Source organism: Lithobates pipiens, unplaced genomic scaffold (genome assembly GCF_037356315.1).
Source record: "Lithobates pipiens isolate NorthernLeopardFrog02 unplaced genomic scaffold, aLitPip1_a1.2 Scaffold_13, whole genome shotgun sequence".
NCBI lineage: Eukaryota > Metazoa > Chordata > Amphibia > Anura > Ranidae > Lithobates > Lithobates pipiens.
The window spans coordinates 475,283,318-475,310,072 of NW_027507718.1; the positions used below are offsets into that span (position 1 = coordinate 475,283,318).

A 26,755-nucleotide genomic window follows, 5' to 3' on the forward strand; every position below is an offset into this window, starting at 1 on the left:
TCATCCATCGTCTCGGTGGGGTCTCGCAGCTCTGCCGCTGTCATTCGGGCGTTGATTTTGTTTGGGTACAATGTCACATGACTGCTTAATTGCCAGTTAAAGCGACGCAGTGCCGTATTGCACAAAATGCCCTGGCCACATCTAATTATGGGGTATCTTTTACTCATTGGATCTGAAGAAGTGTTAGAGCTCTTCCATACGGACGTGTCCATGTTCGGAGCCCATTCTGCTCTGCTGGGATTGCTCCGTCGATGCCCGCTGAGCAGGAAGATGACGGGTCCGTCTCTCCACACTGTGCAGGGACAGACCTGTCAGTGCCGCTCTCCCCTATGGGAGATCGGATGACGGATGGAAAAGTTTATTTTTTTTTTTTTTTTTTTTTTTCCTCCGCCACACTTTTTTGGATCGGAGCGCGTTGGATGTCAGCGGACATGTTGCCGCTAACATCCAACGCTCCATAGAGGTCTATGGAGCGTCCCTTCAGGTCCGCCTAAAAAAAACACAGGCAGACCTGAACGGACAGTTCTTGTGAAAGAGGCCTTAAAAAAAAAAATAATAATTTGTGAAGCACCTCCAGATGTGTGTTTTGTGCGGTGTTTTTTTTTTTTTTTTTTTTTTGAATGTTTCAAAAGATTGTGCTAGACTATAGCCTTTGAAATGACTAGAGCTTTTGTGTTATTGAAAGTAACAATATAGTCACAAAGCATTGCTGTATAGGGAAGTCACATAGTCAGTGGTTCAACCTATGCATTTGTTATTGAGGGCTCTTTCATTGTCATGTTGTCTATTTTTGCTAACGAGTTACTACTAGCAGTATCCACCAGTGGGACACCCTATTATTGGAGATACATTTTTACATAGCAAATTTATTTTTATTTTTTTGTCAGACTTCATTTTTAATATTTCTATATGTTCCCTAGAGCATCAAACAACATATCACATGCTCAATTAACAAAGTGATTCCTGAAATCGGATGCAGCATCCTAGCTTGTGATGGCTCAATAAATGAATTCCCACACTGTGCTTGAATAGAAAAATCTCCGACTAGGGTCGGCTGACATCAGTATTCCTTCAATGTCGGCTTATCTCTCCTTAGTATTCAGTTAGGTTTGGTTTTATTCAGGGGGTCTGATTCATAGCAGGTGGCACAGTTGGCAGATCTTTTTCCTCAATTGATAGTTTACAGTGTATGTCACGGTTTAAAAAGCATTTTCAGTATATCTCTGTAATATATACACACTTCTCCGTTTTATCGCATTTAAAAAAAAAAGCTACAAGCACAGAAAAAATCCTTGGTGTGCCAGAAATGGAGGGCACTCCTAACTCCCGTCACCCCATGTGCATACCTTTTATTTTATTACAGCAAAACCGTGCTGCTGCCCTGAATCCTAATGCCGTGTACACACGGTCGGACTTTCCGGCAGAAAAATTCAGACAGGATCTTTTCATTGGATATTCCGATTGTGTGTGTCTCATCGGACTTTAATAAATACATACATACATACATACATACATACATACATACATACATAAATGTCGCATGACAACGCACCTGTATTATGTTTTTGATGCAGCTTTTGAGTCACATGACCTATAAAAATGCACAGTAAAATCGTGGTAAAAAAAATCACATGCATTTTCGGCACCTTTTTCTCTACCGGCAAGAGGTCAAACACCATTTTCGGCCAAAATTTCAGTGCATCTCTAATGTGAATAAGTTTAACTTTTTTACCAATAGCAGCCAATGGGTGGCACTTGAGACTGCTCTCCATCTTTTATCTCCTGAATGTGAATAACCTAGATTCTGAACAGCTCGGTCAGTGTGGACACAACTTTTGCATTCATTGATCTCCAAATAAAGTGTCTGGCTTTTCATTTGGACTGATACAGCTGTAAAATGAGCTGCTAGTGCTGGGCTTTCCATTTTAGAAAGTGTACTACCAGGCGAGTAATATGGGCGCATCCTGTCTATTTGTAAGATAAAGATGTTAGAAAAATACTGAAAATAATTATATAAAACATCTGTTCAGAAATTCGCAAACATGAGAACAAAACATTTGCCCAAAAAACATAAAAGCTAAAAAAATAATCTCAGTGGGAGGAGCTTTATTTGCATATTAAGATCTTGTGGCTTTGTTATAAATGACGGCAGAGCTCCCAGGATTCTTGGTGTTCTGGCTCTTATACGAGTCATTGGGGGATTGAATTGTTGGCAGAATTCGAAACAGTTTTAGGTTGTGGGAAATCGTTACCGACACATATTTTCTCCTTAGTGCTCAGTGCTCATTCTAGAAACTCAAAATTGTTAACATTTTGCAATCTAATTTACTGACTATTCCTATTTTATTTTTTATTTTTATTTTTTTTAGGTCTCTTTACTGAACGTGTATGTCTTGGTTGCACTTCTCTACGGTTGGTTAATCACAGGTAGGAAACGCTTGTTACATTTTTATGTTTAAGGGTATTGGCTCTTGTACACTATTTTGTTAGAAGGTTAGACCATAAATCCCCTTTCACACTGAAGGCGTTTTGCAGGGGCTATAGCGTTAAAAATAGCACCTGCCAAATGCCCTAAAACAGCTGTTCAATGCACTCCAGTGTGAAAGCCCTCGTCCTGCCAGCGGCTTCTTTGGAGTGGTGAACTCACTGCTCCTCCACCGCTGCCCCCCTTTGAAATCAATGGGGCAGCGATACGTGCTTTGTGGGCAGATTTAACTCCTTTTTGGCTGCCAGCAAGGGCTTAAACCCGCCCAGCTATCGGCCAAATAGCACAGCTAAAACTACGGTAAAGCAGTGTTAAAAATCGCGCCCTTTACCGCTGACACCTTAGGTGGCGCAGTGTGAAAGGGGTCTTAAAAGGGGCCAGTCTGGGCAAAGTAAGTTTCTTGCTTGCTCACTAACCCCCGATCAATTCAAAATCACTCTCCATGCTCTTTGCCATTCCTCTTCTCTGGGAGTTAAACCTTGGGTAAGCTTCATGTTCAAGTTGTCATTATCCTCCTAACCTAATGGTGTTCAGGTCTGGTGATTGGCTGCTCGAGCCCTGTATCAGTGGAGGAGAGGACACATGTTCCCCATACCTGGAATTCACTTCAGTTGCAACGGAGCAACAGAATGGAAAGGAAGTAGCTAGCAAGACGGTCACTCTGCGTAGAATGGGGAAAGGAGCAGGGTCTCCTTAAGCCCTAGTTCACACCAGTGTGACTTTGAAATTGTGCTACTTCAGCATGATTTCAAAGCCGCACATCAGTGCAATTTGCACTGCCTATTTCATTGCTGCTTGCAAATTCATTTATCAGATATCTATGTAAGTTGCAATGAAATCAGTAAAAAGTAGTGCAGGAACCTTTCATAATGTCCGATATGAACAGTTCCATTGCCAGCAATGTGGTGCGACTTGTCATGTAATTTGAAACTGTCAAATCATATGACAAGTCACACTGGTGTGAACAGGGGCTAAACGGAATAAATGCTTGGGTGTGTCCATTCGAATTCTTAATTTTTTATTTTGAGTAGTGTTTTATGAGGGTTTTTTGATCAAGGTGATTATTCCATTCCAAGCCAGGGTAATGGTTGAAAGGCCACTTTTTTTTACTGGAACAAACCTGAATTGGCATATGTAGAATACATTGTTAAAAACATATTATTTAAATGCTTTAATTTCTTTTAAATTGATAGTAAAGGTAAAAATTTAGGTTAAACTTGCTCTGTGTAATGTTTTTGCATAGAATGGCCTCGATCCTCCTCTTGTCGGGCTTGATATGGGGACACTTGTATGTGTGCTCTGTCCTGAGCCCCGCTCCGTAAGACAAAAACAGCAGGGCTTGGCCTCACCCTTGCTCCCTCCTCACTGACACTGATTGACAGCAGTGTTGGCCAATGGCCCCCACTGCCGTGTCTGAGGCAATAAGCAGGGAGAGATCCAGGAGAGCTGCTGCTCTCGTGCATATCGTGGGGGGGGGGGGGGGGGGGGCGAGCTGCACACTGAAAGAATGCATGAAGGTAAAAAATCTTCACCATTTTAAACCATTTTATTTTTTAAACGACCACAGCTAAATGGCATGCAGAATTGGGCTTTGATCTATAACATTGTAAAAGTGCCCATCAACAAATACACCAATATGTGCAATGACCTGGTCTTTCCAATACTGAAAAGACCTTCCAGCTAGAAACTATACTCCAGTACCATTTTTTGGAATAAATGTCCTTCTAAAGAGCTTTTTTGGGGGTTGAGAGACTATCCTACATTTTCTTTATAAATATATCTTTAAGATGAATGTCGGGCAGGGCAAAGCTATCTCTCTGCAATGCAGAAAGGGCACTTGGTTTTCTATAATAGCCCAAAGCATTGGGCTGTCACCATGTTGGGGAAGATTTAGGGGAGTGCTTGGAGTTGGTTCTTCAGATGCTCAGTTATGGATTTTTCAGAGGTGGTGGGTGCACAGCTCCAGTCCTAATGCCTGGGCCTGGCACCATATGCGAGCAATTCCTATTGCCCGACACCCCGTACTGGGCAGCTGATTTAAAATCACTGGCTCCTAACTTTTAGCTGGCTCCTAAATTAAAAAGCCATTTTGCCAAGTCCTGATTCTCAGAAATCTTAGTACTTACTGTAGACATTTACTTTGTATGTTGCTCTTGGCTGTGGTTGGGGTTCTTGCTTAAACATGTATTGGTAACCTTTATGTTCATTTAACTTAATTATTTATTCATTTTTGTGTTTTTCATAAAGGAGTTCTCATATTCGAAATTGCACTGCTGCCCACCCTGTTTACATTTCATTAAGAGACAGGAGTAATGTCTGTTCATGGACTAATAGACCTGAAAGAACATATTACAAAGTCCACAGTCCTTCGCCTGCATGGAGTGTCTTGGCCGGAAGTGGCTCTCTGGCCCCCAAGTACCTGTCTGTCAGAAGTCTTCACTCTTCAAGACCACTTTTTGATGACTCTGTGGTTGAGAAATCCTTGAAATCTTTGAAGGACAAAAAGAAAAAGCTGGAAGAAGGTGGCCCAGTCTATAGTCCAAGCACAGAGGTGGAGACTGTAAAGAAGTCTTTGAGACAGAAGGTCGTAGATGAGTTAAAGCACTACTATCATGGCTTCCGCCTTCTGTGGATCGATACCAAAATTGCTGCAAGAATGATGTGGCAGATTCTGAATGGAGCTATCCTGTCTCGAAGGGAAAGGAGGCAGGTAAGGGAAAAATGAATGAGCTCCGTAATGGTGATTGAAGTTTTACTTGTTATAAAAGTTTGCACTTCATATTAATTAGACTAAGCCTTGCACAGAATAGAAATACTGGCCTGCACCATATTAAAGGGATTCTGTACTAAGTTTTAAAGTATAACCAATGTGTTTAAAGCGGAGGTCCACCCTAAAGTGGACCGTCCGCTCAATGGAATCCTCCCCCCCCCCCCCCTCCGGCGCCACAATTGGCACCTTTCAGGGGGGAGGGGGGTGCAGGTACCTGTACAGTACAGGTATCTGCACCCACTTCCGGGATAGCTCTCTGCGGAAAGGGGCGTAGATTTACGCCCCTTTCCGAAAGTCCCCCGCTGCCTGCTGGGAAACGCACAGATCCCAGAGGCAGCAGGTCCATCCTTATTGCGCAGCACGACTTCCGCATGCGCAGTAGGGAACCGGGAAATTCCCTGATTCCCATACCCAAGATGGGGGCGGCAGCACCCGAGAGACTATCGAGAGATCGGCTTCGGGTGCTGACATCGCGGGCACGTTGGGCGGGTAAACGTCCTTATTTTAAAAGTCAGCAGCTGCAGTATTTGTAGCTGCTGGCTTTTAAAAAAAAAAAAAAAACGGCGGACTCCCGCTTTAATGTAAGAAAACATGCGTTTTACTTTTTTAACCTCTTCCCGCCCAAGGTACGTTATGACGTCCTAGATTTTGCGGTGGGTGCATCTGAATGATGGGTGCAGCTACAGGCATCATTCAGATATCGTCTTGTTTAGCCGGCTATTCCCTACACCATAAGAATGATCATAGCGGCTGTTCCACCGCTTGATCGTTCTTATGGGCAGCGAGAGGGGACGCCGCCCTCTGGTGCTTCTACTGACTCACCACTTCCGTTGGCGAGTCAGAGACCGGATCCGTCGGCCCTGTGACATCATAACATTGTGCCCAGCCTCCGAACAATCATGGAGACTCCAGCGACCATTTTGTCTGCCGGAAATCTCTATGGTCACCATCCGGGGGCCGGCGGATCCTGTCTCCAGCTCACTGATGGAAGCTGGTGACTCTATGATCGTTCGGAGGCCGGTCGCGATATTGTGACGTCATACCCAGCCTCTGCATTCAAACGATTGGCGCTGCTTCGGCTGGGAAGCCGAGATCATTTATTTTTTGATTTCAGGCTTCCCAGCCTAGAGGTAAGATGTGTGGGGTCTTAATGACCCCATATCTCACTGTAAAGCGGACCGATCATGCCATATTCCTATTACAAGGGATGTTTACAAGTGATCAAACTTATATATTTTTTTTTTCTAAATCAACCAAAAAAATATTTAAATCGCCCCTGTCCCATGTGCTCACACGCAGACTCGAACACATACGCAAGTTGCGCCCACATATGAAAATTGTGTTCAAACCACACGTGGGGAATTGCCGCAAATGGAGTGTTAGAGCAATAATTCTAGCCCTACACCTCTGTAACTAAAAACATGTAACCAGTAAAAAAAAAATTATAAGCGTCACCTATGGGGATTTTTAATTACTGAACTTTGGCGCCATTCCACAAGTGTGTGCAATTTTAAAGGGTGACATGTTAGGTATCTATTTACTCAGCGTAACTTATGCAAAAAATTGGGCTAACTTTTAATGTTGTGTTTTTTTTTTTTTTTTTTTTTTAAAGTGTTTGAAAAATTGTTGCACAAATACCGTGCAAGATAAAAAGTTGCAACAACCACCATTGTATTCTCTAAGGTCTTGCTAAAAATAACATATATAATGTTTGGGGGTTCTATGTAAATTTCTAGCAAAAAAAAGATGAATTTTTACATGTAGGAGAGAAATGTCAGAATTGGCCTGCTTGGGAAGTGGTTAATCTCTCTTGTCAAAAAACGTTTTGCAGCCCCTCTCTAAACTTGGTTTCACTTTGTTACAGGATCCTGTCTTTTCTTTGTCTCTTGAATTATGATCCAGATCCCCAATTATCAATTTTCCGTCTTTTTTTTTTTTTTCCAGCTGCATTTTCTCTGTAATTTATTGAAATAGGCCTTTTTTTTTTATTTAAAGTGGTTGTAAAAGATCACCTTGTAAAACAATCCACTCAGTTTTAAATAAAAACGAAAGGAAAAACATTGGTCAATAGATTTAAAAAAACAAAAATTATAAATAACTTTTTTTTTGATGAGTGATCACCTTCCATCTGTTCCCTCTGTTCTCAGCTGCATAAGAGCTAGGGAAAGGAGAAACCGCACAGTGAGCTTCCCAGTGAATGGCTGTGCAGCTGGGGTGTGTCAGGACAAGTCTGATCATTGGAGAAGAGCACACGGAGTTCCCAACATACCTAGGGAACTGACCATGGTGTGCTCTGCTTAGTGTGGTCAGTTTTTAATAGAAAAGCTGAGGGACAGACAGGAAAACAGTGGATTTCACACAAAGGAAACAATAAAAAACAGGAGACTTTCTCATACAAGTACATGGTACAGCAGGCACATATCGGGAATATGAAATGTTGGGGTAGCAAGAAAAGAAAAAAGTTATAAATGAATGTTGAAGAAAGTTGGCATTGATTAGTAGTAGGGCAGTTTCCCTCTTCCTACTCCTAAAAGTACTTTGCAAGGAAAAACTCATCACAATTTCATTGCGTCCCTTCATTATATAGATCAATTTCTTTTGACTCTTGACCATGCTATGGCCAGCTCCTCACTATGGTCTGAGCGGTTGTACGAGCCATGCAGACAGTGAGGAGCTGAGAATAGTTCACTAGCTGAGAGCTTTCTGCTGGATTTAATTGGATGTTTGTGGATTTGGATGATTTTCTGCCTCTGAGCTGTACAGTGATATATGAAAGTGACTCACTGGCACAGATTAGACGTACATGATGAGCCCGGCGCCTTGGATCTAGTGCATACGCCTTTGTTTTGCTGTTGCAGCATTGGTAATATTGTACCACTCATCCGACATGTCTGCACACAGTAGATGAGATGAAATACAACCTCATTGCTTTCTGCAGTAAGCACTTTTGGCTGCCAGACTGTAACAAGATGCCAGCTGTCTGGTGCCATATCAGTCGGCTCAACATTTAAAACTGAGTTTCTGAGTCGCTGCAGATCCGAGGGGGACAGGCAAGGAAAATGGCATTTTAGCTTGCACATGATTGGATGATAAAATTTAGCAGAGCTTCCCCTCACTTCAGATCTACCCCTTAGATTTAGGGCGACTGCACTTCCAAGTACACTTACAGTGCGAAGTGGATTTGCCTTTTGTAAATAACCATCCATGTGTGCATGGACACATAGAATAACATGATGGGGTGTTTATTGACTGTATAAAAAAAAAAAAGTCTGAAGCCAAAAACGGCAACTGTAAAAACGTCCAGTGTGCATGAAGCCTAACGCCCATGAGTGACGCCATCACTGGCTTGGCCAATCAGATAGCCGAAGCCCATGAACCCGCAAAGAATACTGAATGAAGATGGAAGCGCCTTTAGCTGTGACAGCGTGCCGTTGGAGGGCTTAGTTTTCAGGCAAGTTTGTCATAATGTGCTAATATGTGATGTATACTAGCACATTATGACTTAAAGGGATTGTAAAGTAAAACTTTTTTTTTTTTTCTTAAAATAACAAACATGTTTTACTTCCACTGTGCAGCTCGTTTTGCACAGAGTGGCCCCGAACCTGCTCTTCTAGGGTCCCTCGGCGTCTGTCTCTGCTTCTTCCCGCAGGTACTTCTCACGTTCATGCGAGCTCCCTCGCATGGTGAGAAGCACCTACGGACGTGCTCCCGTGATGCAGCCGCCGGCTATAGCCCCCGGCGCGCTGCATTATTGGATGTGATTGACAGCAGCGCAAGCTAATGGCTGCGCTGCCTTCAATCCATCCACTCCAGCCAATCGGCGGCCAGTCTGAGCGGTGAAGAGGACGGCGGGGGCGAGCGCGGGACTTTTGAGGGGTGAGCTAAGTAAAACGGGGTGGGCTGGGGGCGCCGGCACTGTGAGATGTTTTTTCACCTTAATGCATAGATTTACCTTTACAACCCCTTTAAACTGCATGTGGCCCAATTGTGTGTTTTATTTTATTTATTTATTTTTTTTGGATGCAGTTTACTACCGCTTTTAAACCTTGATTTTTAGTTCCACTGAGCATTAAGGAAGTACGTTTTTGGTGCAGGAAAATATAAAATATGTCAATCTTGTATTAGGTTTAAGCTCAAAGGCCAGTAAAAATAAAAATCATCCGCCTGGGGCATTAGCCTGAAGATTACACAGAGCTAATACTCCCTCCCTGCCCCACAGAGCTAGGCCAGTCACACAAATCGCAGCACTCCTAAAGAGTGTGTCTCATACGCCTTTTTATATTTGGAAGTATCTCTGCACATGGCTGCTGCACGGAGTGGCAGGGGGGAGTAAGGGATAGTTATGTGTTGCTGGCGAGGGGTTAATAAAGTAAGCCAGTTGATTTGCCTTTCTACAAATTAGAAATCCACAGGCATGCTAAAAGCGACATATTAATGAGGAATGATGCAACGTAAAGTGAAGCCCTTTTTCTTTTATCATTGTCGTGGACTTGTACCTCTCTGTAATGTGGCTCATGTCTTGCAGTTCCTGAGGATATGCGCTGACCTCTTCCGACTGGTCCCCTTCCTTGTCTTCGTCATTGTCCCCTTCATGGAGTTTCTTCTGCCAGTTGCACTGAAGCTGTTTCCAGAAATGCTGCCTTCCACATTTGAGACCACTTCTAAGAAGGTAAGCTACAGTCAGCATAATTATCCATTCAGCATGTACCCTGTGCTCATTCATTAAATCTATCACTTGAACCTCTTTGTAATAAATATTGTCATATGTACAAGAGATACTTCTTTCCATAAAGCAGTCTAAACAAAAGTAAGGCGCTGTTCTTATGTAAAAAAAAAGTGGTAACCATACCATATGCTCAATAATTAGCCCCTCATACAAACCATGCTCAAAAAAATCAATATTGGTAATGGCATGTGACCATTGAAATCAAAAAGTAAGTAAATTACATTTGTAATGGAAATTTGTAAGTTCTGTATATAATTTATATTCTATTTTATATGTATTGCATAATGCCCTCACTGTGTGCACATGGCACTAATAATGTTTTCAGTACATGTTTGCATTCTTTCGAGTCCTGATTAGAATTGGCCTGCCTATGTTACGCCCCTTGTTAACATAAACGTACAATTGTAATATTAATGTAATACCTACGTAATCCTTGTATATAAAAACCTTCAATTGCGTCATAATAAAGCGGAACAGTTATTTGGAAAGATGCTGAGCATATCTTTTGTGTCTGTTCCCTACTGCAGTAGTAATTATTGATTTGGAACCACTGATCAATATGAGGATAAGAGTTGCCTATCTACAAAATGTCCAACTCACATTCATATGCAAAATAATACAGATCATGTAATACTGCACTAATGCTTTGTAAAACAACCGCAATACAATATTATACAAAAACATATGCATAATGTGATGTGTCCCAAAAATATTCAATTCCAAATTTAAAATCCACTGTGATGGATCAATCTTTATAGCTCATCCTCCATACTATGTGTAAAGAAATCCTGGAAAAGGGGCTAGTGCCCTTCTCCCAAAACAAAGAGGTGCTCCACCATATTTGACAATATACAGTTAGGTCCATATATATTTGGACACTGGCACAATTCTCATACTTTTGGCTATGTATGCCACCAGAATAAAATTTTAAAATGAGACAATACTAATTTATTTGAGGTGCAGACTTTCAGCTTTAATTCAAGGGGTTGAACACAAATATGAAGTACAAATTTTAGGAACTGCAACCATTTTTATACACCGGCTCTAACTGCAGCTGTCATCAGTAGTTTTTTTGTTTGTGGCTCTTTCTGCTCCTTTTTTTTTTTTTTTTGCCTACAGCAAGTGAAATGCATGCTCAATTGGGTTGAGATCAGGTGATTGCCTCGGCCATTGCAGAATATTCCACTTCTTCTTTTCCTTCAAAAGCTCCTGGAATGCTTTTACAGTGTGTTTTGGATCATTGTCTATCTGTACTGTGAAGCGCTGTCCAATCGACTTTGCTGCATTTGGCTTAATCTGGGCTGATGGTATATCTCCAAACACTGCAGAATTCATCCGGCTGCTTCCGTCGCACCAGCATTAAACACCAGTGACCCGGTGCCACTGGAATCCATGCATTGTGCCATAGCACTGCCTCCACCATGTTTTACAGATGACTTGTGCTCAAAGATCATGAGCCGTTTCAAGCCTTCTCCACGCTTTTTTTTTTTTCATATCATTCTGCTACAGATTAGTGCTAGTTTCATCCGTCCAAAGAATGCTTTTCCTGAACTGGTTTGGCTTTTTTAGATATTTTTTGACAAAGTCTAAACTGGCTTTTCAATTCTTCAGGCTTATGAATGGTTTGCACCTTGTGGGGAACCCTCTGTATTTGCTCTGATGATTGTAGACTTTGACAATGATACACCCACCTCCTGGAGAGTGTCCTTCACTTGTCTGTATGTTGTGAATGGGTTTTTCTTCACCTGCGATCATCCACCACTGTTGTCTTCCATGGACGTCCAGGCATTTTGTTTTTTCTGAGCTCACCAGTGCATCGATCTTTCTTCAGAATGTACCAAACTGTAATGTGGCTGCCATCTCTCTGATGGATTGGTTTAATTTTTGAAGCCTTACAATGGCCTGTTTCACCTGCATGGATAGCTCCTTTGAACACATGATGTAGCTTCACAGCAATAGATTCCAGACGCAAATACCACACTTAGAATCAACTCCAGACCTTTTTCTTAATTGATGAAGAAATGCCACTACATGGAGCTGTTCGCCCCGCAGTTAGCTAATGGAGCCTGACATGCATTCCACCAAAAATCGGACGAGACGTCACTGATTATCCACTGCAATAGACAGCGACCTGACCTCTATGCATTTTTCCTACTGGGCATCATCAGGAAGGCTGCCTAGGCATCATCCTCTCTGTAAAAATCTGTCTTGAGTCTGCAGCATCTTTCCCTGAGGCTTTTTATATGAAAAATATCAGAAAAATACATTTTACTAAAAATGTAAAGCAATTTTTCTCGATCTGATAATTTGTATTCCTAATTTGTATTGAGTAGAAAGGTGTAAGGTTGGAAGCTTTTAGGTTTTTATTGCTGTTAGATTTTCTGTTTGGGTAAATTCAGCCTCACTGTTTTTCCTTCTGACTGTTATCACCAAAAGAGAAAAGTGAGGGGGTAATCAAAATTGTTTTTATTTTTACAAAGAACAGGAGGTGAGGGTAAATCTTTTAATGGGAACACCTGTACTCTCCACAACTGCCAAAGAGGGGATGTCCTCTCTCACTTTTGGTGATTCTTCTTCCTTGTTTGGGATACTCCAAATAGCAATAGGAACTAACTGGGTTATAATGGTTCCCTAATCTATCACGAGCTGAAAAATAGTTTTGACTTTATTCCATCATTTTCTATCCTCTGGTCAAAAATATCAGGCCTGCAGAGTTATTTTTATTTATTCTTTACTTTCCTGTGTATGCAGTGAAAGTTTTCCTGATCAGCCTTTTAGGCTTAACTGAAGGCATGTGAAGGTGCGTGTTTTAAGCTATACCACACTCCCTGTGTGCGTTTGGGGCCGTGCACACGTATGGATGTCAACTTGGGAGCAGCGTCTATGTCTATCCAGTTGCTGTGCCCCAATTTACATCAATGGGGATGCACAGAGAATACCTGTGGCTATGTATGTGAGTAAACGCAGCCTTCTATGTGTGTATGCTTTTGTACATCTCATGTGAACGAGGCCTTATTATAACAATTACGTTTTTTTTCTCTTTTCCGGAACATGTGCTTTTCTGTTAATGCAATTCAATGAACTTCTTATTAGTTGGTAGGCTTTTGTACTAATACTGATGGTTTTTACCCTCAGGATGAGCGATTGAAGAAGGAGCTGAGAGTGAAGTTGGAAGTGGCCAAGTTCTTGCAGGATACCATTGAGGAGATGGCACTGCGGAACAAAGCTGCCAAAGGAGATGTGACCATCGAGTTTTCCTCTTTTTTCCAGAAGGTAAGAATATTTTATGGGGGAGATGAGTAGAAATACTATAATAACTGCAGTAGAAAATGTTTTCTAGTTTTGAGGCTTTAGGCCAGTGCAGTTTTGTTGAACCGAATGTATACTGTATATACAGTGCCTTGAAAAAGTATTCATGCCCTTTGAAATTTTCCATATTTTGTCAGCTTAAAACCAAAAATGTAAATGGTATTGGTATTTTATGTGATCAACCAACACAAAATACATAATTCTGAAGAGAAAGGAATTGATAAATGGTTTTCCAAATTTTTTACAAATATGTGAAAAGTGTGACATGCATTTTGTGTTCAGCCCCCTGAGTCAATAGTTTGTAGAACCACTTTTTGCTGCAATTGCAGCTGCCACGTTCACAGCATGGAAGACTCGCTTGGGTCTGTCCCTTTGAATAGATTGCTGCACTGCCTGTCTTATTCACACAAGACGTGCAGCGCAGCCGCTCTGGACAAAGGACTTTTTAAGTTAAGAAGCAATTGCTACACAGTGGGGTGGTCCCAGCAATCAATCACCCAGCTTTAACGTGTATACACCGATCCTGCAGCGCCGATGTGCGGACACTTTTAATCCTTCATTTGGCCACTAGCGTGGGCTAAAAGTGCCCTGCTAGCGCTTGAAAAGTGCCTCTAAAACTAGCAGCACTTTACCGCTAGCGCGGCTGCGCTGTCGGTGTGAAAGAGCTCTTACATTTTGGTTGTAACGTGGCAAAATGTGGAAAATTTCAATTAGATAGCGACTGAAACCTTTGGCTTCCACTGATGTCAATCAAATACCTTGATTGGGGGGGGTTATTGAGCTGCCCTGTCTATAGAAGTCTATCATGGGAGCGAGCCTAGACAAGTGCCCCCATAGAAAGCGGCTTTCTATGGGGGCACTTGCTAAAGAGAAGTAGCCAAGAGCGCAAGCGGGTGACCCCAGACTGGGATGAGGGCTGAGCTGTGTAAAACCATTGCACAAAGCAGATAAGTATGCAATGTTTATTTTAAGTAAAAAATAAATAAATGAAAAATCCGAAGCAATAGGCCCCTTGTACAATTGTGCAAACTGAAAGTCGTGTGACTTTATGCAATGCCTGTGTATTTTTGAGGTCTATGGACCTCAAGTTGCATCAAAGTTGGACCAAAGTAGTGTAGGGACTACTGTAAAGTCACACAGATATTAACATTACTCATTGGAAATCATGGGGTACGACTTGTCATGAGACTTTGCAGTCCAAAGTCGCAGAAGTGTAAAAGGGGCCTAAATATCACTTTTAGACCTCGGGCACACAAAATGTTTAACTCTCCTAGAAGCCAGCATAATTTTTGCAGAAAGTGAGTGTCTGAAACATTTAGAAGCTTGTACAGGAGTCAAGCGTGGGTGTTAATACATTTCATTTGGCCAGAATAAATCTGGCCAATGAAATTAATGCTTGAGCACTAGCTTATAGTAGCATCAAGCATTTAATCGGCCCAAACTCTGCTGCTCCTGGACACACTGGCAGTTTTTTTTTTTTTTTTTTCAGGTTCTAAAAGCTCCTGCCACTAAATACTGCTAAAAGCCTATGTGTACATGGACACATAGAGCCCTTTCAGGCGGGCTGTCTGATCACGTCCACCTTTAATTTTTTTTTATTTCTGGTGGACCTGATCGGACCCCCCATTCATTCCTATGGAGCGGCAGATGTCAGTGGTGACATCTACTAACACCCACCTCTAACTGATCTGATCCTGTCTGCAAAATCCAGACTGATGGTCCTATTTTCCATCAGTCTATCGGATTGGATATGATCGCATTAAAAAGGACAGGTGGCCCATTTTCATCAGATCTCCCCTTTAGAGAATGGGAGTAGGTCTGTATCCACTCTCCAGAGTGAGCTGAGAGGGACCTGTCATATGTGGAGCGGTGTGAAAAGGGGCCTCAGGCTAACGTACGGGGGAGTTTAGAGGCAGGGAAAAAAAAACTCCAGACGCTTCTAGGAGCAGCTGTAAAAACATCCAGTGTGCATGAGGCCTAAAGCTCTGAGCCAAAGGACACTTGATAGTTCTCTTCACTTCTTCCTGGCAGCTACATAAAAGGTTATGTAGGGAGCTGAAGGGAGGGCCGGAGAGGCTGGCCCAGCACAGACAGTAATTAGACACTGTGAGCATGAGAGGGCTATGATGTACAAGGAGGGGACAGTGCTGGGGAATTAAAGCTGCTTACACACGATCGGATTTTCCAATGGAAATGTGTAATGACAGGCTGTTGGCGGAAAATCCGACTGCTTGTACGCCCCATCGCACAGTTGTTGGATTTTCCTCAGACAAATGTAGGATGGCAGGCTTTAGAATTTTCCGTGGGCAAATGTCTGTCAGGTTTTCTGATCGTGTGTACAAAAGTCCAAAGTATAAACACGCATGCTCGGAAGCAAGGACGAGCCAGAAGCGCTTGGTCATGTAAACTAGCGCTCGTAATGAAGAATTAACATTTGTGACGTGGCAAATTATGAAATCTCAAAATGCAGCACATTTTCTCTTCTTTAATGGGATAATAATGAAGCTGCTTTGCTGGTTATATTGATGGAGTTATTGCATTTTAAAAGGCTTTTTTTTTTCCTGGTGATATCAAGAAGATAATTATGCTTGTTGGTATCGTGTAGTTTTTAAGATCAAAGATACAACTATGTTGGTGTCCCTTGTCAATTTTACATTGTATTTTTTTTAAATGTAACCTCCTACTCGCAAACTGTCATTTGAAGTAAAACACTTAGCCAAGTAGTATTCTCCAATTTTTTTTTTTTATTGTGCATAAAAAAAAATTAAAAATAAAATTGGACATGCTATCTGCCAATAGAACTTAACCAAAGTGCATTCTGTGCATCCAAAAATATAACAAATCAAATCTTTATAATTCAACCAAAAAATAAATAAAAGCATGTGTCCTGCTTCTTAATGACTTAAGGGGTCACCAATGCCAAGAGTTGGTAAAAGCAATGGTCCTTCATCCAGAGAATTCCAAAAATCATCCAGATTATTCTCCTGGAGCTCCTGCAGCAAAGGCATATGACATAATTTGTCACAATTTAATAAAGCAACCGATTTTTGATCCAAGAACTCTTCCAATCCGTCCCCCCCCCCCCCCTCCTCTCTTCCTTCCTTCCCCCCTCCTCTCTCCTTCCTTCCCCCCTCCTCTCTTCCTTCCTTCCCCCCTCCTCCCTTCCTTCCCCCCTCCTCTCTTCCTTCCTTCCCCCCCCTCCTCTTCCTTCCTCCCCTCCTCCTCTCCTTCCTTCCTTCCCCCCCCTCCTCTCTTCCTTCCTTCCCCTCCTCCTCTCTTCCTTCCTTCCCCCCCTCCTCCTCTCTTCCTTCCTTCCCCCCCTCCTCTCTTCCTTCCTTCCCCCCCCTCCCTCTCTTTCCTTCCTTCCCCCCTCCTCTCTTCCCTTCCTTCCCCCACCTCCTCTCTTCCTTCCTTCCTTCCTTCCTTCCTTCCTTCCTTCCTTCCTTCCTCCTCCTCTCTCCTTCCTTCCCCCCCTCCTCTCTTCCTTCCTTCCCTTCCCCCCTCCTCCTCTTCCTTCCTTCCTTCCCCCCCCTCCTCTCTTCCTTCCTTCCTTCCCCCCCCTCCTCCTCTCTCCTTCCTTCCTTCCCCCCCCTCCTCCTCTCTTCCTTCCTTCCTTCCCCCCCTCCTCCTCTCTTCCTTCCTTCCTTCCCCTCCCCCCCCTCCCTCCTCTCTTCCTTCCTTCCTTTCCCCCCCCCTCCTCCTCTCTTCCTTCCTTCCTTCCTTCCCCCCCCTCCTCCTCCCTCTTCCTTCCTTCCTTCCCCCCCCTCCCTCCTCTCTTCCTTCCTTCCTTCCCCCCCTCCTCCTCTCTTCCTTCCTTCCTTCCCCCCCCTCCTCCTCTCTCCTTCCTTCCTTCCTTCCCCCCCCTCCTCCTCTCTTCCTTCCTTCCTTCCCCCCCCCTCCTCCTCTCTTCCTTCCTTCCTTCCCCCCCCTCCTCCTCTCTTCCTTCCTTCCTTCCCCCCCCCCCTCCTCCTCTCTTCCTTCCTTCCTTCCCCCCCCCCTCCTCCTCTCTTCCTTCCTTCCTTCCCCCCCCCTCCTCCTCTCTTCCTTCCTTCCTTCCCCCCCCTCCTCCTCTCTTCCTTCCTTCCCCCCCCTCCTCCTCTCTTCCTTCCTTCCCCCCCTCCTCCTCTCTTCCTTCCTTCCCCCCCTCTCTTCCCTTTCCCTTCCTTCCCCCCCCCCCCCCTCCTCTCTTCCTTCCTTCCTTCCCCCCCTCCTCTCTTCCTTTCCCTTCCTTCCCCCCCCCCTCCTCCTCTCTTCCTTTCCCTTCCTTCCCCCCCCCCCCCTCCTCTCTTCCTTTCCCTTCCTTCCCCCCCCCCCCCCCTCCTCTCTTCCTTTCCCTTCCTTCCCCCCCCCCCCCCTCCTCTCTTCCTTTCCCTTCCTCCTTTCAAAAACAAACTGAAATGCCCCAAACTTCTCACTCAAAATTAGCAGGAGCTGCCTAAAGGATGGCTTTTAAAAGCTGAAAAACCACGTAGTACGTTACTACATTCATATTTGTTGGCCGACAATTCCTTGAAGTTTTTGTATGCAAGACGAAATCCAGGCACATGCATTCGGACATAAGTCGAGGTTTTGTCTGCGAGATCCGATCCTGTGTGTACAAGGTTTTAGACCCCATAAACACTTAGATTTTCTGCAGATTTTTGTCTTCAGATTTACCTAAACCATGTAATATGAGGCAAAAGTTTTAATTGGTATACAATCAGGCAGTCACCTGCACTACATGGTTTTGGTAAATCCTGAAGACAAAAATCTGCAGAAAATCGAATGGTGTGTATGGGGTCTTAGGCAGGCAATACATGGCGCAAATTTCTTTCCTGTAACTACGGGTTGTAGGATAGAAGTTTGCACGATTCCCCCATCAACACAAACAGTGCTGACAGGAATCGGCAGTTGTCCTGGCGCGGGTGAGTGAAGCTGTCCCTGCCGGGAGAAGACCGTGAATATCGCTAGCGGCTATAGTCAAATGTTCAAACGCACATTGCAGGTATCTACTACTTCTTTTTTTTTTTTTTTTTTTATATATATATATATAGCCTGTTTTTGGTTTTTTAATGGAATGGAAAAACACTAAGCTTTTTAAAATACTTGATTTTTCTGTGCTTTTACCTGCATTTTTATGTTAAAGTTAACCACTTGGGATCCGCGCTATTGCAAAATGACGGCAATAGCGCGGACCCACATTTTCGGGACTACGTCTATTGACGTAGTCCCGGTTACGAGCGGCCTGCGCGCCCCCTGAGGGGCGCGCGCGGCGCGCTCTGTGATCGGCGAGTCCGTGAGACTCGCCTGATCACCGATCCGTGTAAGGGGTCGATCCCGACCCCTTATCACGTGATCAGCTGTCAGCCAATGACAGCTGATCATGTGATAAAACGGAGCCGGTAATCGGCTAGTATTCCTCCTCGCGCTGACAGCGCGAGGAGAAAAAAAAAAAGCCGATCGCCGGCGGCCGTGTTCGGGACATCAGTCCCGATCACGGCCAGCAATATAAAAGGACACCTGCCCCCTGCCAGTGCCCACCTGCCACCCGCAGTGCCATCCTGAATAAAGTAAGTGCCCCCCTGTCAGTGCCACCCAGCAGTGCCCATAGTGCCCACAGTGCCACCCACAGTGCCACCCAGCAGTGCCACCCACAGTGCCACCCAAAATCTGCCTCAGGTGCTGCACCCCAGTGCCGCCCATCAGTGCCCAGCAGTGCCGCCCATCAGTGCCCAGCAGTGCCGCCCATCAGTGCCCAGCAGTGCCACCTATCAGAGCCACCTATCAGTGCCACCTATCAGTGCCCATCAGTCCCATCTATCTGTGGTACCTATCAGTGCCCATCCGTGCCACCCATCCGTGCCACCCATCCGTGCCATCTTATCTGTGCCCATCTTTGCCCATCAGTGCCGCCTTATCTGTGCCCATCGGTGCCGCCTTATCTGTGCCTATTAGTGCCGCCTTAACTATGCCTATCAGTGCCCACCAATGCAGCCCATCAGTGCCCACCAATGCAGCCCATCAGTGCCCACCAATGCAGCCTATCAGTGCCGCCTAATCAGCGCACTTCAATGAAGGAGAAAAATGACCCGTTTGCAAAATTTTATAACAAACTATTAAAACATGATTTTTTTTTTTTTTTTTTTTTGCATCTTTTTTTGTTTGTTTAGCAAAAAATAAAACTCCGAGCTGTAACTAAATACCACCAAAAGAAAGCTCTATTTGTGGGAAAAAAATGATAAAAATTTCATTTGGGTACAGTGTTGTATGACCGCGTAATTGTCACTCAAAGTGCATCAGCGCTGAAAGCTGAAAATTGGTCTGGGACTGAGGGGGGTTTAAGTGCCCAGTAAGCAAGTGGTTAAGTAAATGGCAAGGCCTTTTTATAATATTCAACTGTAATATAGAGGTTATAAACCTTTACCGCCTGCTTTTGCCTCAGTGGATACAATTTCTTTGTTAGTTCAGTAAACCAGAGGTCACAGAGCACTGTAAGCATGTGAGGATCTTAAGATTAGAAATGATTTCCAAGTAGTCTTGCGTAAACCAGCTGCATTAATCATTTATTTTTGTCTTCCTTTCTGTTTATTCATTTTGTTGTGAAAGAAAGTTCTGCTGTTTTGAAAATGTATTTGCTTCCTGTTTTAAAGAATATTTTCAAGAGCCACTAATCACAGAAAGCGTGTGTGTGTTTTTTTTTTTTTTCCTAAAGTGGGATTAACCTCCCTTGGTTGATATCTATTATAATAAGGCTTACCTACAGGTAGTGCAAATATATCCTAAACATTCACTGTTTTTAGGAGACATTTACTGTACATGCAGCCAGGGACTTCACTGGCCCATGCCCTCTGAAGGAATGGCCACCCGGACCGTTCCAGTGCCCTGTGCCGGACCGAGCCCTGTGCCGTGAACTGTAGCTACTGTGCTCATGCACGGGACTGACATAATTGTGGCGTCAGTCACACAACTGGCATTCACGGCCCAGGAAGGTAGACGGGTGAAGAAAGGACTGCTTGCACCTCTGCCATTTTGATGCTAGAAGGGCTTCGTTTTAGGCCTCATGCACACGAGACGCTGTTAAAGAGGCAGTTGGACACTTTTTTTTTTTTTTTTTTTCAACTGCCCCTGAACTCATTCAATGTTATCCTATGTGTCCATGTACACAGTCTCGGTTTTTGCCGTTTTTATGCAGTTGCGTTGAACCTAGTTTTTCCAGAAGCAAAAAAATAGGTTCAGACGCATAAATTGCCACGTTTCAGATGCTAAACGCGGCACCCACGTTTAGCCGCGTTTGCGTTTATAAGCGTTTTAATGGAACCCAATTTTTTGGTCCTGAAAACTCAGAAATATGATGGAAAACCATAGAAAACAATAAAAAAAAGTTTAAAAAAATGTTGTAATTACTTTATATAATTCATAGAGCGTATTTACTTTGTGATACAATCCCATAAAATCTCTAGTGTTTCCAGTAGCTTGGACAATGAGGAATGCCTCCACTTCTTTGCCCCAAACCCTCATCCAATTTCTAATCTAATCAGTGACTCCACCTAGTCTGGCCAAACCATTGCATTGTCTTTTTCACATAGAAAAAACCTACATACCAATGTCTAGTCAGCCCCAACCCCCCACCATGTTTCCATGTTGAACACCCATCCGTCATGAAACTGAAACTTTTTTCCACAAGCCACCCCCCTTCTCCCAAGCTAGGCTTGTCCACACCTTGGATTGTGATTAGCAAATTGATCATCTTGGAAGACACGTCTCTGAAAATGACTTCCGATGTTACCCAAAACCTATTAATTGAAGTAATTCAGAATCGCATGCAATTATGGGACAAATCCCATATGGCAGAAATAGTTAAAAAAAACATGCTTTGAGAGCTTGGGGAGGGTCTACATGATATCTTTATAAATGCAAACTCGGCATGCAAATGTGGCAAAACGGGCGTTTCAGCTTTTTTTTTGAGCAGAGTTTTCACCGGCGTCTCGTGTGCATGAAGCCTTAAGGCAAGTTTAGGGCTGCTTTGACACTGAGGCGCTTTACAGGCGCTATAGCGCTAAACATAGCGCCTGCATAGTGCCTGTAAAAAGCCTCTCCTCTCATTCCAGTGTGAAAGCCCGAGTGCTTTGAAATCAGTGGGCAGCACCAGCATAGCTGCGCTTTGCGGTCGTGTTAAAAGCGCCCCGCTAGCGGGCGAAAACCTCTGCAAAAACAATGGTAAAGCGCTCCTAAAAATAGCGGAACTTTACCGCCAACGCCCCAGTTTGAAATTAGCCTAACGTGCTAAAACCATTGCACAGAGTAGGGAAAGTATAACATGTTTGTTTGTGTTTTTTTTTAACTGCAGTGTGTAATATAAATGTGTGTGTGTGTGTGTGTATATATATATAATATATATTTGCAAGTGGTTTACCTGGATTATGGCTGAAAATATTAGCCATAACCCCAGTATTCTTTTTTTGCAGCTGGCCTTGTCATTTAAAGCAGTCCGGGAGCTTCATGAGCTGCTAGAATGCTTTCCAAAGTGGGGATAGATACTCGTATGGCCTTGGAGGACCGGAGTGATGTCATGACATTACTTCCAGTCCAAGCCGGAAGTCATTTTTTTAAAATTTATTTATGTTTAAAGAGATTTGGGGTCTTTTTGACCCCAGATCTCTACATAAAGAGGACCTGTCCTCCTTATTTCTGCTACAAGGGATGTTTTAAATTCCTTGTAATAGGAATAAAAGTGATAAAAAAAATAATAATCATTAAAAGGACAGTGTAAAACTAAAAAATACAAAGCAAAATAAATAAGAAAAAATATAAAAGCACTCCCCCTGCCATCCTTTCGTGCTCACATGCAAACGCATATGTAAGTCATGCATGCATATGTAAATGGTGTTCACGCACCACACAAGCGGGGTATTGCCACGAACGTTGGAGCAAAAGCAATAATTCTAGCGCTAGACAACCTCTAACACTAAACCGATAACCTGTAAAAGGCGTTTTAAAACGTCACCTATGAATATTTCTGAGTACCGTGCTTTGTTGCCATTCCATGAGCATGCACAATTTTGCATGACATGTGGAGTGACATGTTGGGTATCCATTTACTTGCCGTAACGGCACCAAAAATGGTGTGTGTGTGTGTGTGTGTGTGTGTGTGTGTGTGGTTTTTTTTTTTTTCATTTAAAAAAAAAAATGGTAACGATTGCCATTTTATTCCCTAGGGTGTCTGCTAAAAAAAAAAAAAAAAAAAGTTTTAAGTAATTTTCTAGCAAAAAATACTGTTTTAAACTTGTAAACAAAGTACCAGAAAAGGCCTAGTCTTCAAGTGATTAACTCAAGTTGCCTACAGACATGTTAGGTTATGTGTGTTTTTTTTTTTTTTTTTTGTTGTTATTAATGTAGGTTTTCCTTTTTTAAATGTTAGGACAGTAATACGATAGCTGCTATTGCTGAGTTGGCTGCTTGACATCCGTCTTTATCCTTTACTTCACGACCTGTGTGAAGGAAAATTGTCTGACAGGCTGATTTCTATAGAACAATATAACCTGATTGAAGCTTTCGTTCTCTAGTCCTCAAACAAGCAACGTTGTTTCTAAAATTTTAGAATGTACTCCTAAAAAAAAAAAAAAAAAAAAAGTCAGAAACAATGCCACTATGAGCAGATGTATGTGCCCCCTCCCTCAGCAGACTCATGCACAGCACTCTTTAGCCTGTGCACTATAGTAGACAGAGTTCAGCTTTCCCGACTCCAAGCGCTGGTGTAATCAATGGTGCAGTTTTTATTTATGGCAATGTTTAATGGTGGCCGGGCATAACAATCAGTGAATGCTCCCCCAAGCAGACCTGCTTGTCAGATACACATCCTGTGACACTGAGAAGTTGGGCCCAACTTCCACTCTGCACAGCATCATGCCACAGGAATGTCACCTTAGGAAACAACTCTACTATCTTATAGGCCCATGTGTATTTTTTTTTTTTATTTCCATAGAGGCACTCGAGTTAAAAAGCAGTGTCAGGGTTTATTTTATAAATTGGATATTTATATCACACTGACAATGTATGCAGTGCTTCACATATTGTACATTCACCTCAATCCCTGCCCTCTAGGAGCTTGCTCTCTAAGATCACTATCTCACATACTATTGCCAATTTAGGAGCCAAATGACCCTACCAGCTTGTTTTTGGATAGTGGGAGGAAATGAGCTCCTGGGGGAAACCCATGCAAGCACAGGGAGAACATACAAACTCAATGCAGGTAGTGTCCTGGTTAGTATTCTAACCAAGGACCCAGTGCTGCAAGGCAGGTGCGCTAACTAAGCTACTGTTTTAGACCTACATATTCTAAAAGCCATATGTCATTGAAGCACTCCTTGTTAAATTGCTTAAGTTACTAAACCCACAACAGTAAAATCAGTCTGTATATGCAGTAAAGCATGCTTGTTATACTCACTGTGGAACTTAAGAGGTTAATTCTCCACATGTGAAAAGACTGTTTGATACTGTCTTCTCTAATCCTCCCCTTTTACTGTCATCAATCAATCTGCTGATAGAACAGAACCATAGGAGGCACTTTGCACATGCTCAGCTTTGTGTATTGCTTGATTTTTGGGAGGGTGCATGTGATCAGCACAGGGCCAAATTCAGGGGTTGTTCAGCCTCATAGGACAGTCAGAGGAGGATCCAAACTCCCTCCTACAAGCTTTAACCAGACACTGATACAGTGAGGGGGGAAAAAGTATTTCATCCCCTGCTGATTTTGTACCTTTGCTTACTGACAAAGAAATTATCAGTTTATTATTTTAACGGTAGGTTTATTTTAATAATGAGAGACAGAATAACAAAAATATCCAGAAAAACCATCCGTTTCCATAAAGTTATAAATTGATTTTCATGAGTGAAATAAGTATATGATCCACTATCAATCGACACAATTTCTGGCTCCCAGGTGCCTTCTATACAGGTAACAAGCTGAGATTAGGAGCACTCACTTAAAGGGAGTGCTCCTAATCTTGGCTTGTTAGCTGTGTAAAAGACACCTGTCAATCAGATTCCAATCTCTCCATCATGGCTAAGACCAGTTGGCTATCCATGGATGTCAGGGACAAGATTGTAGACCTACATAAGGCTGGAATGGACTACAAGACCATCGCCTAGCAGCTTGGTGAGAGGGTGAAAACAATTGGTGTGATTATTCACAAATGGAAGAAACAAAATAACTGCCAATCTCTCTCGGTCTGGGGCTCCATGCAAGATCTCACCTCGTGGAATTTCAATGCTCATGAGAATGGTGAGGAATCGGCCCAGAACTACACAGGAGAATCTTGTCAATGATCTCGAAACTGCTGGGACCATAGTCGCCAAGAAAACAATTGGTAATACACTATGCCATGAAGGACTGAAATCCTGCAGCACCCGCAATCTCCCCCTGCTCAAGAAAGTGGTACAGGCCCATCTGACGTTTGCTAATGAACATCTGAATGATTCAGAGGAGAACTGGGTGAAAGTGTTGTAGTCAGAGGAGACCAAAATCAAGTTCTTTGGCATCAACTCAACTCGCTGTGTTTGGAGGAGGAGCATTGCTGCTTATGAAGAACACCATCCCCATTGTCAAATATGGAGATGGAAAACGACATGCTTTGGGGGTGTTTTTCTGTTAAGCGGACAGGTCAACTTCACCACATCAAGGGGACGATGGATGGGGCCATCTACCGTCAAATCTTGAGTGAGAACCTCCTTCCCTCAGCCAGGCCATTGAAAATGGGTCGTGGATGGGTATTCCAGTATGACAATGACGCAGAACACATGGCCAAGGCAACAAAGGAGTTGGTCAAGAAGAAGAACATTAATCACTTAAGGACAGAGCCTCTTTCTGAAATTTTGGTGTTTTACAGGTTTTTTTCCTAGAAAAGTACTTAGAACCCGCAAACATATATATTTTTCCTAACACCCTAGAGAATACAATGGCGGTTGTTGCAATACTTTGTCACACCGTATTTGTGCAGTGTTCTTACAAGCGCACTTTTTTTTTAAAGAAAAAATACTTATTACTTACTTGTTACGACAAGTAAATTGATATCCAATATGTCGCACTTCAAAATTGCACCCGCTCGTGGAATGGTGACAAATTTTTACTTTTAAAAATCTCCATAGGCGACTTTTAAAAAATTCTACAGGTTACATGTTTTGCGTTAGAGGAGGTCTAGGGCTAGAATTATTGACACAGCCACATGTGTGGTTTGAACACCGTTTTCATATACGGGCTTTGCTCAGGTCTCGGGTATGCTTTCGCTTCTGCATGTGAGCTCGGTGGGACGGGGCGTGGTTTTAAAATTATATATTTTTTGTTTTTAACACTTCTGGGGCAGACCAGATATAGTGAATACAGGGTCCTGAGTTTAGTAACTAAGTGTGTATGTGTGTGTGTATATATAATTTATTAGATTATAGGAGGGACGGACACCTAATTTACCTAACTACCTGATTGATGATTAACTTTATGAAAGGCAACAACCCATTTTCAGTAGAGCTGACCTTTAATAGTATATGACAGCATTATAGACCTCGGGTTCTTCCCTCCTTGCCATGTTACAAACACAAAATGTAGTATCTACGTTCAGACATTATGTGTAACCTTCCTATCCTGACATACTTTCATAGCTTTTTCTTTTCCTGTAGATCCGTAGCTCTGGAGAAAGGCCAAGCAATGAAGAGATTCTGCGGTTCTCCAAGCTGTTTGAGGATGAACTGACTCTGGATAATCTGACTAGGCCACAGCTTGTAGCTCTGTGTAAACTTCTAGAGCTCCAGTCTATTGGGACAAACAACTTTTTGCGTTTCCAGCTCACCATGAAGCTGCGATCCATTAAAGCCGATGACAAGGTAAAGCACTTGTAGTAATACATGATTCTCAGTGATGGGAATTCAATGTCTACACGCTTTGAGAACAGAATCTTAACTGTCACATTTGTATATTTTCTCTGTGTACAATAGCTTATTGCAGATGAAGGCGTGGACACACTGAATGTAAAAGAGCTACAAGCGGCATGTCGTGCCAGGGGAATGAGAGCGCTCGGTGTCACAGAAGAACGGTTACGAGATCAACTGAAGCAGGTCTGAGATAGTTGAAGTTGCATTTGTTTTGCTTGGCGAGATTTCCCCTCCCTCCCCATCCAAACTTTACCTGCTGAAAAAAAATTCTGAGATTCCACTTTAACCACTTGAGTGTGAGGCTATAGATACACCTTCCTTTCCAGAGCTTTTTTCAGATTTCAGTGCGATGATAGTTCCACTGCCAATTTACTCATGCAACAGTACAGCTAAATTAATGTTATATCCTTCTTTTGTTTAAAAAAATAAAAATAAAAATCACTGGTGGTCAGCTGTGTACCTTAACCACTTGCTGCCCCGCCACAGTACATTTACTGTGATAGCTGCAGGCTAAGCCGTGTGTGTATTTATACATGATTGCACCTTTTCTGTGTTCAGAGCGCTC

At 43.0% G+C, this 26,755-nt stretch overlaps 1 protein-coding gene across 2 annotated transcripts in view; it reads left to right on the plus strand.

The window, feature by feature from the left end:
* Positions 1-26,755, plus strand: part of LETM1 (leucine zipper and EF-hand containing transmembrane protein 1) — a 79,383-nt gene that overhangs the window by 15,076 nt on the left and 37,552 nt on the right. For both annotated transcript variants that reach the window (XM_077477924.1, XM_077477925.1), the window contains exons 2-7: positions 2,370-2,427; positions 4,733-5,195; positions 9,781-9,924; positions 13,117-13,254; positions 25,939-26,142; positions 26,254-26,373. In XM_077477924.1, coding sequence (XP_077334050.1) covers positions 2,370-2,427; positions 4,733-5,195; positions 9,781-9,924; positions 13,117-13,254; positions 25,939-26,142; positions 26,254-26,373 — 1,127 coding nt within the window. The remainder of the gene's footprint in view (positions 1-2,369; positions 2,428-4,732; positions 5,196-9,780; positions 9,925-13,116; positions 13,255-25,938; positions 26,143-26,253; positions 26,374-26,755) is intronic.